Below are 17923 nucleotides of genomic sequence, written 5' to 3' on the forward strand. Positions count from 1 at the left end.
AACAGGAGGGCATGAGTATGTGCAGGAGAGCACCCACTTTCCCCCTGGGGTCAGACAGAAAAATCTCTATGAATTGCTGCTGTGTATCAAGCAGAGCCAAGTTTTCCCTGTACATCCCATGCTGTTCACAGCTCAGCAGCTGCAAGCCCCTGGTTCTGCTGTTTTTAATCTCACCAAGGGCTTGGCTCTGCTGGTACCTCCCAAAGATTCACTTGACAGTGTTGACAGCAATCCTAGTAGTGCTCAGGAAGGCTCCAGGAGAAGTTACAATGTGCTGAAGAGAGGCAAGTGGCTCTCCCGTTGCTATCTTTAGCCTGGGTTCTGAGGAAGATCATACTGTCTGTGTGTTCATCTGTCTGCCAGCCTGTCCATCTGTCCCCCTCCTGGCTCAGTTATTTTTGAATCCATTGTCCAGTTTCAACCAAAACTTATTGACAACTCAAAGCTCATGAGATCTCACGCATTTCATGAAAACCAGCTGTTGGGTAGAGGGGAAAGATCAAAATGCTGCTGTGGTGACTAAACAGCTTTCTCCTCCTCTTTGGGTTCCAGATGGCCAATCTGCACAGATGTACTGGCCAGACAGCTGGCATGTGTCAGGACTGAGAACAGACACAGCACAGGCTTCTTCATCTCATCAGTAATGTGGGAACTCAAAAGAGAGGTAGAGGTTTAGGGCTTGGCATAAAAGATGCAGGAGAGATGGAACCCTTCTATTTTCCATCAGTCATGTCCAGGAAGGATTGACTCTTCTGACTAGCACTCCACTTTGAAGGGTTACACTTTTTCAATACTATCACTAGTCAGGCTGACCCATCTTGGCCGCCAAACCAGAGATGCACAAGGGTGAGTCTAAGTTTTGTCTTACAGAATCATGTTACAGGACCATTACTTTGCATTTTCCATGAAGTCAAGTGGCTTTGTCATTCACAAGTGCTGGAACCAGTAAAAACCCGTGTCAGTTAGGTATTCATTCATGCAGTGGAAAACAAAACCACAAATACATACATACATACATACATACATACATACGTACGTAGATGTATATATGTATATATATATACTTTTACACACAGACACACACACATACGTGCATGGTAAGCTCCAATTTAATGCATTGCTACCCTTTATACAAAATACCTAGAGGCATACCCTGTGACAGGGCCAGGTTTCTTGGTACCTGCTATTGGTCAGTGGTACTCCAGCATTTGCTAGCAGCAGAGGCATGAGGCAGTCAGGGACATTCTGCTCCGTTTCAGGTTCTCAGTATGTTAGTTCCCAAAAGCAAGAGGATTTTGTCTCACCCTCTCCAACTTTTCCTTGTACTTAATGCTCTCCTGTCTACTGTCTCCTTCCCTTGGATTTATAATCCTTTCTTCTTGGCCCACACTTTTTGCTTTCCCTCATCTGAACTTGCCTTCTTAGTGATCTTCTGCACATGCTGCATGCCCCAGATCCTTGTTGACTCCTCCAACAGCACCCTGTCCCTTGAAGCCCTGTACAAGGAGTACCAAGAGCTTCCAAAGCTGTTGATAAGCCAGTGTGTGCCTGCACAGCCAGGACAGAACACACTGCTGCCAATTGTATGCACGGGCACAATGAACACACCAGCTCTCTGTACCTTATTATTGCTAGGGTCATTCACTGACTGACATTCTCATGAACACTGACCATGCAAAGAATAATAATCAGTGTCAGCCCTCAGTTAGTCTCAGCATCAGCTTTAGCTGGGAGCACTGACAAGTGATGGGTGTTGTTAGCTGAATGACAGGAGGGTGTCTGTGACCTGTTTACACTACAGGCCTAAGAATAGCCCAGCTTTGTAGGAAGTGGCTGGGATGTCCAACAAAACGAGAATGAAAACACTGGGTGGGGGAACCAAATCACTTCAAGGGTTGTCTTATGATTAAGTATCATGGCTCATGTTACCGAGTTCTTCCATTGTACCACTCGAGACTCCCAATGTCCGCTCAGAGAGGCTTTAGAGGAAATGTTACTAAAACACTGTTGTCATGGCTTCTCTGCCACCAAAGAAAAATGTAGTGCGGGCTTCCTGCACTGCTTTAGCTGCACAGGCACAGGGCTTGAGGCTTTTCTAATTTTAAAATATTCTTGTGGCTACCTTGATGATCACAGACAAACAAACAACCTACCGCAGCAAAGAGCCAAACTGGAGGCACTTAGATGTTGCACATACAGGAAACATGTGGAACTGGCACAATGTCTTTAGGAAGGTGAAAACAGCTAAAGAAACCTGTTAAACATTCCTTGTTCATCTCTTCCCTTTCTTACAATAATCTCATCCTGTGACCACACTCATTTCTCCTTTCATGCTAACCCAAATGTGAAACTTTCTGAGTTTCCTCATTCATTTCCTACCCCTTTGTCTCCTACATCTTTGTTGTCTCCATTGAGCTCTGAGATGGTTTTTACCACGCTTGCTGTGTTGGTATGTGGAAGTGGGGTAGACACACTGTTTATTTAGCAGGGCACCACCGATGTGGAAGTGCCTCAGAGAGCTGTTCACAGCTGCTTGCAGGAATAGAACTGCTCACAGTAGCAGTCCATCAGGGACAGACACTTGTGATGACTGCTGCATTCAGTGAGCTCAGTGCTATTAGCACTCCGACAATATCACTGCAGATGGGCAAGGGTTCTGTCTGAGCTGCCTCTTTGAGCTTGGTCAGGGAGACTGAGGGAGAGTCTTGGGCTGTGAAGAGTGAAAAGCCATAGACTCCCATGGATTTAAAAAGAACAATCCTGGATGCTCTAGAGCAGCTGTGTGTGCACTAGTCATGCAACCGGGTTTAGAGAGCATTTTTTCACTTACAATAGCAGTCCAGCTGTGCTTGAAAAGCTATGGAAGAGCAGCAGAAAGAGAGAAACTTTAGAAAAATCTGAGTACAGAGATTGTTTCACTAACCTCCCCCTCCCCACAGGGACCAGGAGGAATAAAGCAAAGCAAGGTGGACCTTTCTTAGTTGAACTAAACAGCAAAAAGACAAGGAATACCAGGGAGGACCAGTAAGTTTCACTGCAAATCCTTCCGTGCAAAAGCCATTCCTTGGTTCACTTCTGGGCACATTTTTAAAAAGGGCTGCTTGCCAAAGACTTGAAGTTCTGCTGCAAGGACCCATTATTAGCATCTTCCTCCAGGGAGGAATTTATTTGCTGTTGACTGGAAGTTGCTCTGACGTTTTAGCCACTCCTTTTCCACTGTCTCCAAAATGCATGGTGCACAAGGAGAATGAGACCTGGCCATTAGACAGCTCCTTCTGCACCCTGTGAACAGGTAGGACTGCACCCATAGCATGTGGCTATATGACTGATGGAAACGTATTGATTCTTATCATCTTGTTCATCACTCCCCCAGTGGAATAGACTGTGTCTTCCTGTGCCTGAAAAGATTTCCCTTTCCTCCTTCAAATCCCTCCTCATGTTTCGTTTTTCAAGTGCTTTCCTATGATAGTGTACCCTAGGAAACAATTTGCTCCCATCTTTGCCTTGATCTTTAGGCACGTAGAGCTGGACAGCTAAATAGAGCAAATGCCTCCCTGGGATCCAGCCTGTTCCCATGCACTGGAATGGTGCCATGAACACCTGTGATACTTTCTAAATAATATAACAGCCGGAGAAATGCAGTCCCAGATCTGATTCTTGGCTGCACGTAAAACTCTGTTTATTCTGCGGTGTGTGAAAGGGCCTTGACATGAGAGTAAGTACAGTTTATACCCATTTTCATATGCAGGAAACTGAAGGCAGCCATCAAGGAAAAGACACCTATAACCCCAGTGCCCTTAGAATTACAAAAAGTGTTTTGGTGTCATTAAAAATTAAAGGCCTAGAGTAAGATAGGCTTTAAAATTTGTAGTCTCTTCAGCTATTTCTGCCACAAACCAAGCTAGGCTGTGAAAACAGACTCTGAGACAGTGTCATGGCACCTGAGCTGCTCTGTAGCACAAGCCACACCAGATCAGTTTCATGTCTATCCCAAGAAAATGCAGGGTATCCTTGATTTGAGGTTTTGATCATGGACAAACCTCCATAGCCCTTGGCAAGTCAATCTTGTTGGCTTTCTCTTCCACTTTAGAGACCAATAGACTACAGGCCCACACATCCTTCAGAATTATCTGCATCTCCCCATGACCCATAAAGGGATGCTTGACTTGGACTAACACCTAAATTTAGATGGTTAACACTCTTGGGATAAATCTCATATTGCTGTCTCTCTTAAACTTTGCTTCCATAATCTGGATTCTTTTGGCTCTTTAGAATTTTTTCCAAAAAAGACTTGGCCATCTAATCATCTAGGACCACATCTGTGAATAAACTGACTAATGAGAGTAAATAGTCTAATTCTCATAGGAAAAATTGTGCAATTGCACAAAATGAGGCAAAGATGGCCTGGAACCCTGCCCTGTGCTCCTGAGGTACTCCAAGATACTTCAGACCATGAATAAGAGAGCAGATACAGTGAATCCCACTGATACACTCTCTTGGCATGTCACTTACCTTAATATGACTGCCTCCAGAAAAAAAATACTCTCAGCAGATAAATACAAAGTATGAAACTTATCTGTAGGTATGCAGGTCATCAAATCTAAATAATACAAAAACGCTGGCTTCTTGTCTGTTACCTTTGATAGCATCTCACAGTGCCTTTTCAACACCTGCTGTCACACAGAAAGGTTATCTGCTCCTAGGAATCATACCTTATTTTTGCCCTCTATTACAGCTGTTCTCTCAGTGATGCTTTGGATCCTGTTTCCTACGTTGCTGCCAGCTTTCAGGATGTAAGATCCTTCAGTATAAAAGCAAAATCCGTGCCTAAGGACAACAAAAATTGAAATGTTACTGATTTGGTGATAGAGATTCGACACATAAAACAAAACAATTGTTTTGGAAACAGTGATCAGTGAGGAAAACTGCAGGTGCTGTGATGACCAGGAAAGTATAATTGCTTTTCATTAACTCTTGAGGTTTGGAGCCTGATAATTGGATTCTTTTCCACAGCCACTCCTTAAATATTAGCTCCCTGGAGTTAGTGATCACGTTTAACCCACTGCAAACTGCAAAGACAAAAATTTACAGTCAGAGCCTAAATATAAGGCTGTACAAGGCCAACATCCCATTTCCAATGCTTCTGTTTTCAGACATTGCCAAAACATGAGTTCATGATGTTTTTAGTCTTTCACTCAAGACAAATTATATTTGTTTCAAGATGCAGCCCATAATGCATTGGATGCTCTTTTACTCTGTGCAGGTTCTTTTTGTTTTAACAAAAGATTATGTCAGTTTTCATTTCTGAGTATTTATTTAGTTCAGCTTGCTAAACAGCAAGATATTTATACTGAGGTTCAAAGATTACAAGACACACAAGAAAAATAGGCATAATCCTGAAAATTGAAGTTGAAGTTGAACAAAATTATACCCAAATGACAAAGGGATTTAAACGATAATTTAACTGGAAGAAAATCAAATACATCTTAATGAATGGAAGTTCCAGAGGAAAAATATTTTCGCCTTATGCAACAAATTGGCTTGTAATCAGAACATTCAGGTGTGGTCATGGTAGAGCTAATTTGTTTCTTAATGTCTGGTTTGGTACACATGGAAATAAACACATTGGAATGCCTCTCAAGAGCTGCCTGACCCCGCTCTTCTTTGAGAATATCTAGGTCAGTTTTTCATCCAGAATTTAGCTGTTGCTTGCTCAATTCCAGTGTCATTGGCAGAGATTAACCCTTCAGCTTGATGAAGTTCTTTCAAATACACTATGTTCCTTGGATTTATAAGATAATGGCTGTAGTATCTGTAATCAAATAGTTCTGACTTGTATAACAGTGGTTTGGAGAGATTAACTTAAAAGCCTAGTGACTGAAAAACAGAATATGAAGCAATCCTGACCAAAGAATGAGGTTCATTTCCCTTCAGCCAACTTTGCAGTTTGCTTTGCACAGTAAACTTTGAGTTGTTTAGAATACCACTGGTACACCAACTTTACATGCTTGTTTTTAATTGTGCAGCTTTGCGTCAAACTGGCCAACGACTTCAGAGATATTACAGCTTAAAGAAATGATGACATGGAAACTAACTTGGGCTGCCCAAATATCACAATGTGCACTGAAAAGGTCAGTGCATCAAAAAGACCAAAAAAAGCCAGGAGAAGGCAATGGAGATTCATGCAAGGAGAGGGGATAGGGAGCAAGAGCATGGCAGGAAAGCCCTATCTGCAAAACCACTTCTTTCAGACTGGTTTAAAAGCCAACTTCTAATACACTACTTTTGAGGCCAGGGTGAGTGAAAGACAGGTGCATTAATAAGGGCATCTCTTACAGTCAGATGGGGAAAAATGGTTAAAATTATTATTCAGAAAGGCAGATGCCATTTCCTTTGCACAATTAAAGCTTTAAGAAGTCTGGTCCTGTAGCAAGAATCAAACACAGAAGGCATGATAATTTGGCTAAGCTGGTAACATTTGCATGCCATAAAAGATACCAAAACTCAATTTGTGATGCCAGGCACACAAAGAGGCAGTATCAAAAGCACGTTTTTGACTGGATGCAATCTGTACAGGAAAACAGAGATGTCAAAATCCCACTTCATGTGTATTAAAAGGCGCCTCCAATTTACTTTTTTTCCTGTCCCCACAGAATGCACTAATGTTTCTTTGCTGTGGTGCTGAAATTTTGTACTCTTTACCTTAGAAGTCCTTACATGTATTTTGGTAAAGGAGAGAAAGAAGGCATAATGCATATTCAGAAGCTGCTTGTGCATCTCTGAAATGCATCTCCAGTTTCCTTTCTTACAGCTCTGGAGTCTCCAGACTCAGTTGCTATTATTATACTCTTCCTCACAATTCCTTAAAAAGACTGTATATATTTAGTTTGCCATGTCTTAGGGATGAGGACAGCGTTATATCCTTGTTGATGCTTAGCACAATGAGGTGCTGATTACTCATTAGTACCAGAATGCAAACCACCACCATAACTACAATAACATCACAATAAGAAGAAAAACACATGTAAAGTGCTAGATTAGCCTTGGAGGCACATATGTGAACTCTACTGATGTCACATTCCATTCTATATCCAAACTGGCGATTACAACATTAATGCAATTAAGAGTAGAAAATCGAGTATGCTTCATAGCTGTTGTCCATGGTTTTAATAAAAAAAGAATCTCAATCAAGCTGAGAATACTACATCCAACAGCATGCAGCTGGAGCTGTGAGTACTGCTGTACACACATCATCTCCACTGGCTGCTGGACCAGCAAACATTTACGGATCAGTTGCAGCACGGCTGCCAGGCAGAGTCTAGGACAAGACTCACACTCGTCCCTTTGGATGCAGAACCAGATGCTTCCTCTCATCAGCTGCCAAATCCCTTCATTTTAACCTCAAATACACTAAAATAGCTCGGGGACAACACACGAGCTGTGTTCACTATCCTGAGCTGGCTGCTCAGGTTAATGCTCCAAGTCATCCCACCTCTTACTGCTGCCACGGCTGCCATGTGAAAGATGCTGCCTAAGCCAACAGCATCAGAGAGAAATGGGGAAGGGAAAAATTAGTCAAAAGTCATGCCTCTTAACCTGACCTCAGCTTCTAACAATGGGTATTTTGTAACAGAAAGAGAAAAGGTTCTGCTGAACTTAGATGCAATCATCAAACTAAATGTTTGTGCTAAGCACAGATGCTTGGAGAGAAAGAGGGAAAAATGAAAACACAAAAATCTATGCTGGCTGGAACCAAAACAGGCAATCATCTTCCTGTTAACTCAACTGATGTTTCATAGCATGTCCTCACATAACATCAGCTACATATTTTTCTGATTTCAAGGAAATTACGAATTTCTTCAAACACCCCACTCAGTGAAACAACAAGGGCATTGCATTTTTAGCAAGAACTGTCTGCATTTGCAGGGAAATCCCACTGCATTTTAGATATTTGAATCCTACTCCAGATATCTCCAGACTACATGAATTCCTGAAATGTTTTGTTGCAGGATGAGCCTCGGCACTTTGCATCTTCAGGAAATCTTACAGCAGGGTTACTGCCGGGTTAATGAACAAGCACACTGTGCACAGGGATTGAAAAAAAAAGCACATTTCTACACATTTCTTTTGCCTGTGTCCCTGCAGACCCTTCCATGTTTCCACTTTGTGGGTGCAACTCTGTGTGTGTAGAGATCCCACATAACAAATGCTAACGGGGGTGTGTACAAACCTCAGTTCATACAAGTTGCACAGCCTCAGAGTGAGGCAATCAGACTCTGCTGCCTCAGTGGAGCTCTGGTAGGAGCAGAGCACTCAGGTTAATCACGCCCTAAGTAGTTTTTCCCATGTGCCTGCATGCGTGCTGGCATGCACATTTGCAGGTGTGTATCAGCACAGGCACACATCAGCCTTTGTGTTAAGAGCTGAGAAAATGCCTATTCTTTTGTAAAAGCAGGAGCCACGAATTCTCTGTAAGGTTTTCAGAGAAGCCCAGCACAGGGGGAAAGAAGGGTGAGAGTGGGTCTGCTTGTAGCAGGGTGAGTTCTGCAGTCAGACCTGCTCATCGCCCAGAGTTTCGGGAATTTACACAAATTTGGAAAGGCTGGGGGTGGTTTATGCAACCAGAAGCAAGCCCAGCTTTACAAAAGGTCTGTGATGTGCCGAGTTGGCACCCGCAGGGACCCTGGAGAAATGGCCAGGGGGAGGGGAGCCAGCCTGCTACTCAAGAATACATCAAGCCCTTGAGGAAGCAGAGTGTGCCATGTTTGAAGATGCAAAGATAATCACAGTGCTGGGAACCGTCTTGTGTAGCGGAGGAAGCCAAACAACAAGAGGAAAGCAGCATATGCTCGTGATTTCGCACAGGAAGCTAGCAGCACCTCCTGCCAAAGCGAGATAAGAAAACTCCCATGGCCTATTCTGGACCAGGCTGTGGCCATCAACCTTCGCTTCGCACTGTCCTCGCTCCGCTCCGCAGCCCGCTCCCTTTCCTAATGAGTTTCAGAGCCCTCACTTCTATTAGCATGCAGCATGCCAAGCACAATAGCATGGTGTATTTATAACTAGCAACAGGGAAAATTTCCAGGGTAAGAGTGTACTTCATGTCATCTTGATGTATTTCTCTGAAATCACACTGCAAACTAGCTCCAAGCTGAAGTCCTGCCGATGAAGCTACTGCTCTCAGAAGAAAAGCTGCTCAGTGATTTATAGCAGAGAATGGGAGCTGAGGTAAGCAATTTGTCCAGTTATTCATAGGATGGATTGACCTAAGTATGACAGTCAGTTCTGACTGAAAGCCCCAGATCTAGCCCATCCAGACACATCTTCCCCATCTCAAAGATAGTACTGCAGTTTTCAGTTCAACAAATACAAGTGAAACAGCCTCAATCCACAGATCAGTTGGAAAAACACTCTTCTGTCTGCTTGTCTTCACAGCTTCTCCCTCCCAAGTCCTCCTGTGTGATTCCAGAGGCCATTGCAATCATTACCTCACGTAACATCTCATTCAACTCTCTAAGCATTCCTCTTGGCAGAGCCCCTGGCAGCCTCACTCAGACTCTCATTCACTGGGGTAGTATTTGTTGGGAGGGAGAGGAAACCATCCTGTCACCAACAGTGCCCATTTTTTAGAGTGATTATTGGCAGTCACCACACTTTTCTCAGCAGCTATCATTTTTTTTAGGGCAGCAATTCCTAGCAGCGTCAGGGCAATGTTACTACAAATTCAAGTTGGGCTGACTCACATCTTTTGAGAGGCAATGGTGATGACACTAAGGTTAAGGCAGGAACTCTAGAAATTCCTGGAATTGTAAAGAATACATAGGAACTGTTTTTCATTTGCAAGTTACCAAAAGAATCTGGATGGCATGAGATTGATAGCACAGGGCTGGTGCAGCCACGTGTCCTTGGGAATATTGAGTCAATTTGAAGCAGGAAACAGAGAGGAAAAATAGTAGCAGGGAGCATGTACGGTTTGTAAAACGTGCTTTATGGGGGTGAGGGATGGAGAACATGTGCTGGCCCCCTGCCAGCTTTGTCTATGCTTGTGATTCTATCATTCTAAGATGCTATGGGTGCAGGTCTTCCTGCTCTAGGTCAAAACCAATTGGCTAGAGGTTGAAATACTGGCAAAAGTGCAGCTGGGAGCTCATCCCAAACACCTTCCCGAATATGCACATTGGTGGAGCAGGGAGGAAAACCACAGGTGGTAGGAACTGGATGTATCTTACATTGTTTATGGTATATTTATTTATATATATTTATTTATTTAGGATTGGGTATCTGATGTCCCAAAAGCCTCATTCTCCTGGGGGGTATTCTTTGAAAAGTGTAGGGTAGATGGCATTTACAGCTTTGTTGTGTACTTCCATGGCTTTATTGAAAAAGGAAGCATTTGGTATTACCTTTGAATTTGCACATTGCCTTTTTTGTTGTTACTGATACGCAGCCAGATAAATGAATTGTGTTTCCTTTTCAGACTCATCCTTTCCAAACATTATGACTTACCCTTAGCTACTCCAGTTTGCTGCCTGGAAAGCTGATTGATCTGAGCTATCTCAAAAGAAGCAGCAAGATCAACAGTAATGTTACCTACCCCAACTTTCAGTATTTCATCAGCCCACACTCAGATTTCCACAGGAAAAAAAAAAATCACTTCTGTAACTGCACACCTGAGAACCCTGCAACAACAGTTACTTGCAACAAAAAATGCAGATAACTGAGGCTGGAGGTAGCAAAAAAAATCCATTTTGCTTCCAGCTTCTTTGCCATTACCTGAAACATCTGGCTGCTAGTGAACAAACAGCATTTGAAAGTCATTTTTCAGATGTCTGTGCATACTGGGGTTATTTGAGATTTTCTCACCTTGTCTTATCAGAAAATTGTATTTTGCATCTTGATCCTCAATATTCTGCTTCACATTGCTTAGCATTCTTCATGGACACAGAATACCATCATATTTCAGCCAAACTTATCTTCCTTCCTTGCTATACAACTCTTTTCCTTCCTTTACTAAACTGTGTTCACTCTCATCTCCCATGAAGCCACTATGATTCAGTCTCCACTTTCTCTGTGCTAAAAGCAAAAATCATGTCCTGCACAGAGAAGCAGGATGTTGGCTGTAGCTGTAGAATTATCACATGAGACTTCCACAAGCACCTATAATTACTTTTAGGGGAAAGAAGTGTTTGATTTTGAGAGTCTGTAGTACTGCAAGGAAGAGGGTCTTGCAATTTGGTTGAGCAGTCAGGATCCTAAAGAGAAAGTCCACAAAACCTCTACATACAATATCTACTCTTGCATTCAGTTGTTTTTCCTTTATATTTCCAATTTATGTTCACTATAAATAAAGACCAAGATATTGGTCAAACTCTCATAGTGTAAGTAATTTTCCTCTCACAACTCGCTTCTAATATCTCATTTAACTTCTAGACATAACCTTACATCTCTAATATTTCAAGATCCATGCATCCACAACTCCTTCCTTCTCAGAATGCCAAAATTCCCCTTCTTTCCTTTGCTGTCCTAACTGGATCCTGTTGGTTCTAGAAAGGAGTAACCCTTTAATAGCCTATTTGCACAGTCCTTCATACTGCCTGTCGTGCTGACAAGCTGGAATACAACTCTCACCCTTTCCATTTTCCAGTGATTAGCAAAGGAGACAGAGGAGCTATTGATCCATTGAAGTTGTGTTCTTCAAGACAATCTGTTTTCAACTTCTCTTCAAGTAGGGGTCTGGGAGCAACTCTGGGCTGACTTGAGTGAGGGACTGAAGTGCAGGCAGAAAACAAAGAAGGGATGAGAAAGAATGGAGGGAAACATTTTCAAGGAGAGGGGGGAGTTGATTAGAGAGAAAACAGGAAGAGAAAATACTGACAGGCATGGATGTAAGACCAAGGATCCATCTACCCCATATCCTGTCCCAACAATGACCATATGCAGATGGTTGGGGATGAGTAAGAGTGGGACTAACTTCAGATATTTCCTTCTCATACTCCTCCAGTCACCAATTATTATCAGGAACTTCCCACAAGATAGACTGTTTTTACACTTCTCTTCCACCACTGTAGAAAGTTTTCAAACCCACAAAATCTTTTGGCAAGGAGATTCACAGATATGCTATCCACTGCATGAGGAGTTATATCCTTTTTCAGTTTCAAATTCTGCTCCTCCTGTCTTCATCTAATGGCCACTTTCTTTTGAATTGGAGAAGATATACACAACTGATCCTCAGACATGTGTCCTTCACAAGTCTGCAAGTCTCTATCCTGTAGCTCCCAAGTCACATCTTTTTCAGTCTGCAAGCGTCTTGATCTCCCTCCTCCCTCGTCCCTGACACATTCCTCTCATTCTCTGAAATCCCTTTGATCCTTTTTGATGCTCTTCCTGGTGTACCTCCCAGTTTGGCTGCATCCTTTGAAACGAAAGGGTCAGAAATGCTCATAGCATAAAAGACATGTAAAATTTATGGATTTGTTGAGTTATGGTATTCTGTACTGTGGTCTTTATTTATTTCCTAATATTTCCTAACACTTGATTTTCTTTTTGAGCTGCTCATGGTGGTGTTCACTCTCACAAACCCATCTATCACAGCACTCAGACCCCTCTTTGTAGTAGTAATGATCAGCCAACAGCTTTTTAACATGTATTTTACATATGAAAGCAAGATTTTTTTTTCTGTGTATATCATGCGCATTTATCTTTGGTAGATTTCACCTACCCCTTTTTCACTCAGATACCCAGATTCACAGAGTTCTGCATTTCATTGCAATCAGCCCCTGATCCTTACAAATCTGAATAACTTGTCATCATCAGGAAACACTGTCACCTCCTTACCACCTTTTGCAAGTTATTTCTGAGCATGTTGACAAGTACAGACCCCAGCACCAGCTCCTGAAAATCTTCACTAATCACCTCCCTATGCTGCAAGGACTGGTTGTTCCCTCTTAACCTCTGTTTTCTATTTTTTAACTGAATATTTTTTTTCTGAGCACGATCCCACCTCACATGCCTGTTCAAAGCCTTCTGCAAAGGCTTTTTGAAAGGCATGCACACAAAAGCAAAGAGGATGCTAACCCAAGTTTGTATATTTTTGTAAAAGGTGTACTCGATCCAGCAATAGCACTCCATTCATAATCGCTCCTGAGCACACACAGGGCTTGACCTGGTGCCTTCCTTTGGCCTGGAGCCCCTGCTAGTGCAGGAGCAGGCTGTGGCCACGGGCTGGGACTCCCCACTGGCTCAGACCTGCCAGCGTGCGGGGCCGCGCTCACGTCCAGCCTGTCACACACTCGGTTTCCTGGGCTGGACCACGCCGAGCCAAACATCAAGCAGAAACATCCCACCACCTACGTGACCCTGCAGTGTTTTCCCTTAAGGCTGGGTGTCAGACTGCACATAGTAAAGCCAAGAGACCACCCTGTGAAGGCAACAAGAGGAAAAAAAAGAAACTGGGAAAAAATAAAGGGAGGAGCAAGTGAAAAAAAACCATGAGAATAAAAGCGTGGTGCTAAGCAGAGTATCCCTGACCCCCTGGATCTTGCTGTACTTCTTATGTTTGAAGATTGACCAGTGAAAAAAATAAATAATACAATGCTTCTTGCTTTAATTTCTTTAAAATTTAGTTTAAACTTACTTGGAAACTAGCAATATTGAAACTTGAAAGCTTAAGGTTCTGATTCAACTAAGACCCATAATTAAGTAATTTCTACTCACAGAATAAATTCATCTATGTGTAACCCTTTGGGCAGACTGGGGCAAACTGGTATAAAGCCTGAATTTGTCAAGCTTATGTAACCATATGGATGTGCCAGATCTGATTCAAATGGCATTGTGCAAACAAAAAATTAAAAACAAATTTAAAATTTCATAATAGTGACTGAAAACAAGGATATAGCTCTACCCAGGGGAAAGAATATGTTCACTGGCTTTTGGCTCCCAGTGAAAGTGCAGAATGAGATACTTGAGCCTATTGCTTATTCAGGCTGAAGCAGATCAGATGCTGTTTCACTCCTCTCTTTCCTTTGGCTTCAAGTTCCCTGGAAGTCCATGCTGCTGCAATGTACCCTCATGACAGCTCCTCTAAAAGTTTATGTGAAAAACCACAGGGTTTGACTTCATTTGCACTAATCTACTTGCCCAACCACAATAAGGGAATAGCTAGTACAACTTTTTGTGTACCTGTAAGTATCTTTACATTATTAGATTTCTGTAAGATTATTTTCTTTTAGTGCAGGGTGAAAGGCACAAAGGCCACCAGCCAGATCCTCAGCCAGTGTGGATGTAGAGCTGAGGATCCAGGCACACATCAAATTAAACAAAGGCATTTCAGAACTACCTGTTTGTTAATGGCATCTGACCTACTTATACCAGCTCCAAAGACTCAGACCTTCCCTTCCTGAAAATACAAGGTGGCAGGGGGAACAAAACCAGTCACTGTGGACAAGCTAATGGGCATCAATGTTTGCAGACATCCAACAGTTAAATTTGGGTGGTTTAGTACATTCCTAAGTAAGTACAATTAACATTTGTTCTTTTCTTGTTTGTTTTACATACCTTGCTGAAGTTCCAAATCTGGTTTCCCCTGATCGTCTACCCAAGCACATCCTAATGATTCTGCCTTTCAATCCCTTATTAATACCCTGACATAAACAATGCAGAAATGCAATTAAACTGCTATGTGCACATGGCCTGCCTCCTTTTCAGTGAAGCTGCTGGGAGTCTGGCCATGCACTGTCATTATGATAGTTTCAGTCTTTCTGTATCTCTGCAGAAGTTTCAAGGAACTCCTCTAGTTTTTTTCCTTCCAGATAACTCATGTATTCAGCCCTCCATCTCCAATCCCACCCTTAGCTGGTTTCACCACCAAGTAGAGTTCCATTCTCTCTCTCCCTCAACCAAACACAAGCAGAGAAAAAAAAAAACCAAAGCCAAAAAACATAGATTGATGTCACGGAAGGGTTGTAAAATAATAATATAACATTCAGTTTGATGCTAAACAAAGCTGATAGCTCAGGAGGAGGGAGGCAGTAAGATGATGGGAGAGTTGAAACACCCATGATAAAATTTGAGTGTTGTAACTGTCTGCAGTTTCTGAAGGGCCAGTCAGTGAAACCTTGGGCAGATGTTGAAGATCTCTCTTGAACTGCCCACACAGAAATGTCCAGAGAGAGAAACTGGCCCCAAAGAACCCTACACAGCTGCTGAGCAAGCAATGTGAGCAATAGCAGTATCCCACATGCCTTTCTTGGTGATTTCTGCCAGGTCAGTGCAAGAGAAACAAAATCTACTGAAGAGACTCAGGTCAAGAACCACTAACATCAAGCACGTTCCTGGCATGCAGATGCTGTTCTGCAGCCTCAGAACTGTTTTAGGTGCATCCCAGCCTGCCTGGAGAGCCTCAGCAAGCCCTGCTGCTGCCTGTCCCCATACACCTGTGCTGACAACCCTGCCTGAGACAAGTCCAGGATGGACAGGATGGCCACAGAACACCTGGGGGCTGCCCAGCCTGGAGATGTGTCAGCTACAGAGCAGCAGCCTACACTGCAGTAAGATAGCCCTGGAAAAGCAGCTTCTCAATCTTTTAAGAAAGATTATTATTTTTTAAAATGACTTTTATTTCGGATTGTATTTTCTACTGTCTTTTGGCTTTTAAATCTCTAATTTAATAGCTCTGCATAAGCTTAAAAAAACCCCAGAATGCTGCTTTTCCCAGACAGATTTCTTTGACTCTTCTATGTTTCCTTTTTTGGGTGAACATCAGAAAAGAATCTTTCCACCTACATATCTAGTTAGCTAGTTAGCTACCAAAAGGTTGATTAATGGCAAGATTTGATTTAAGCAAAGTATTTGCAACAGAAAACAAAGAACAGGGCATTTTTAATGATGTTGGTCTTTCCACATTTCAAAAATTCACATTTGTTGAGCAATTTTGCCACTTTGCTACAAGGAAACTATGGAAATTATTTTATTTGGCCAGTCTCCTGTTACTGGCCTGAGTAAAGTAGAGAGAAAAGTTATGCAAATGGATTGTATCAATCAGAAGGCATTAAACTGTATCTGCACTTAAAAGCAATGGAATTCATTGAGGTATTTTTATATTTTTGTAACTGAAATACTGCTTGGAAAATAAAGTGAAAGGAGCATCCACACAACCTAATGGTTGCTATTAAAGGCAAGAGTCCTTCAGAAATAAAAGCATCTAACTCACGCAGTTAGTCCCCAGCTTGCAGTGCTCAAGTGCTGTGAAGTTAAACACACGTATAAATATTGGAGCCAGCAGATCTTGGAGCCAGTAGTGCACTGCAAGGTCTTTGCAGAAACAGCAAAGATTATTCAGAGTGCACCTTCTGTCCTATGGCATGGGACTCAGAAATCTCTGGAGAATCTCTAGGACCTTACACTGAAGGGTAGCCTGTGGGGATTTATTGACTTGAAGTACAAGCTAGATCTATGTACTGAAACAAGCAATACTTGAGCACAAATAGAGCAACATTTTAGTATTGGAAACATAATGTTGGGCAGATGAATACAAAAAAAAATTATATAATGGCAGAACAAGATATGTTTCTTATCTCCTGCACAAGGTATATGCACATTAAATCTGTTGTTCAGGCAAACCTCCCATCACACAGAGAGGAAAGAAAAATGAATAAATTAGATTAAAGGGTTTTCTAGTTCTTCAGGGGGAGCACCTGAACCTGCAGAGACATCAGCCTGAGCAAGGTGTGCCAGCTGCTGAGGTACTCCACTCTGCTCCCTTCCTGAAGCAGGAGAGAAAATGTAATTACTCAGGTATTTCTGCCTTTCTGCAATAGCTAATTGTTATATTATTCAGAGGGAGCCATCCCACTCGTTTTAGGCAAAGCATTAAAAATGGTGTTCTCCAGACTTCTTCAATGAGTACTTAAAGGAGAAGGAAAGGGAGAGGGTTAAAGGGAATATCACAGAACAATTATGCAGGCAATTTGGAAGCCAGTCTGGAAACAACATTGTAACAGAGCCAATAGCTGATTCAAATAGTTACTTTTCACCTTTGATCACCTGCTCAAACACACTGCTAATTAGCATTTAATGGAGTTCAGCACATTACTGAGCACCTGTGTGCAGATGTTAATTCCTCTTTCTGATGACACGCTCTCCTGTGCTGGAGTGCAGAGCTGTGCTTGCTAACAGAAGGAAATACCTGACAAAACATGAGCACCACCTCCCAAGGAAGAAACAAAAGTTTCTTCAGTGCTGCACTGGATTTCAATCCAGAGTATTCATAGTTGTATAAACTATTGAAAGCAACTAAAAGAATGAAAATTTTCAGATATGCCTTTCTCAAGGTTTGTCTAGTTAAAAGTTGTTGTGATTTCTCTTCTCTTACATCTATTAGCAGAAACAAATTTTGCAGCTTGTCCTTGTAAGGTTACATACCAGACAGAGGAAATGCAACTCTCACCTGTCTCTGAAATGGACAATTTCAGGTGATACCTATTCCAGCAAGAGGAGAGATTGCTAGTGCCACCTCTTGGTGAGAAGGGCACAGAAAGATAGCCATTAACATAATCCCAAAAACAGAGTGGGAAGAATAACATGTGCTTCTAGGAAGTGCTGACCACTCTCTCACTGATATCAAAGCACTTACAAGTATCCTTAGTTTGAGATGCTTAGTACTGACACCCTTATTATTACATATATATTTAGTATTGAAATGTCCTATTTAGTTGAAGGAAGTTTCTTGTACCCTTGCAATTAAGCATGTACTTGAATATTTGCCTGGGGCTAAATTCCAATTCTATGAAAGTGTTGAAAAAGTGAAATCCTGTGGAATGTGATTATTCTTCAGCTGAAACTGAGAAAATATTGTGCCTTAAACTTGTTAGGTTTTAAAATATCTTCATTGGGTGTGATCCAAATACCTTGCCTGTTTGAACCCTCC

The 17923-nt window shown here is 42.2% G+C and overlaps 1 protein-coding gene across 1 annotated transcript in view; it reads right to left on the reverse strand.

Moving 5' to 3' along the window:
* The window catches only part of FLT1 (fms related receptor tyrosine kinase 1), a 105802-nt gene that overhangs the window by 50768 nt on the left and 37111 nt on the right, over positions 1 to 17923 (reverse strand). The window contains exon 11 of the mRNA XM_056487924.1: positions 4713 to 4827. Coding sequence (XP_056343899.1) covers positions 4713 to 4827 — 115 coding nt within the window. The remainder of the gene's footprint in view (positions 1 to 4712; positions 4828 to 17923) is intronic.

This window comes from Oenanthe melanoleuca, chromosome 1 (assembly GCF_029582105.1).
Source record: "Oenanthe melanoleuca isolate GR-GAL-2019-014 chromosome 1, OMel1.0, whole genome shotgun sequence".
Taxonomy (NCBI): domain Eukaryota; kingdom Metazoa; phylum Chordata; class Aves; order Passeriformes; family Muscicapidae; genus Oenanthe; species Oenanthe melanoleuca.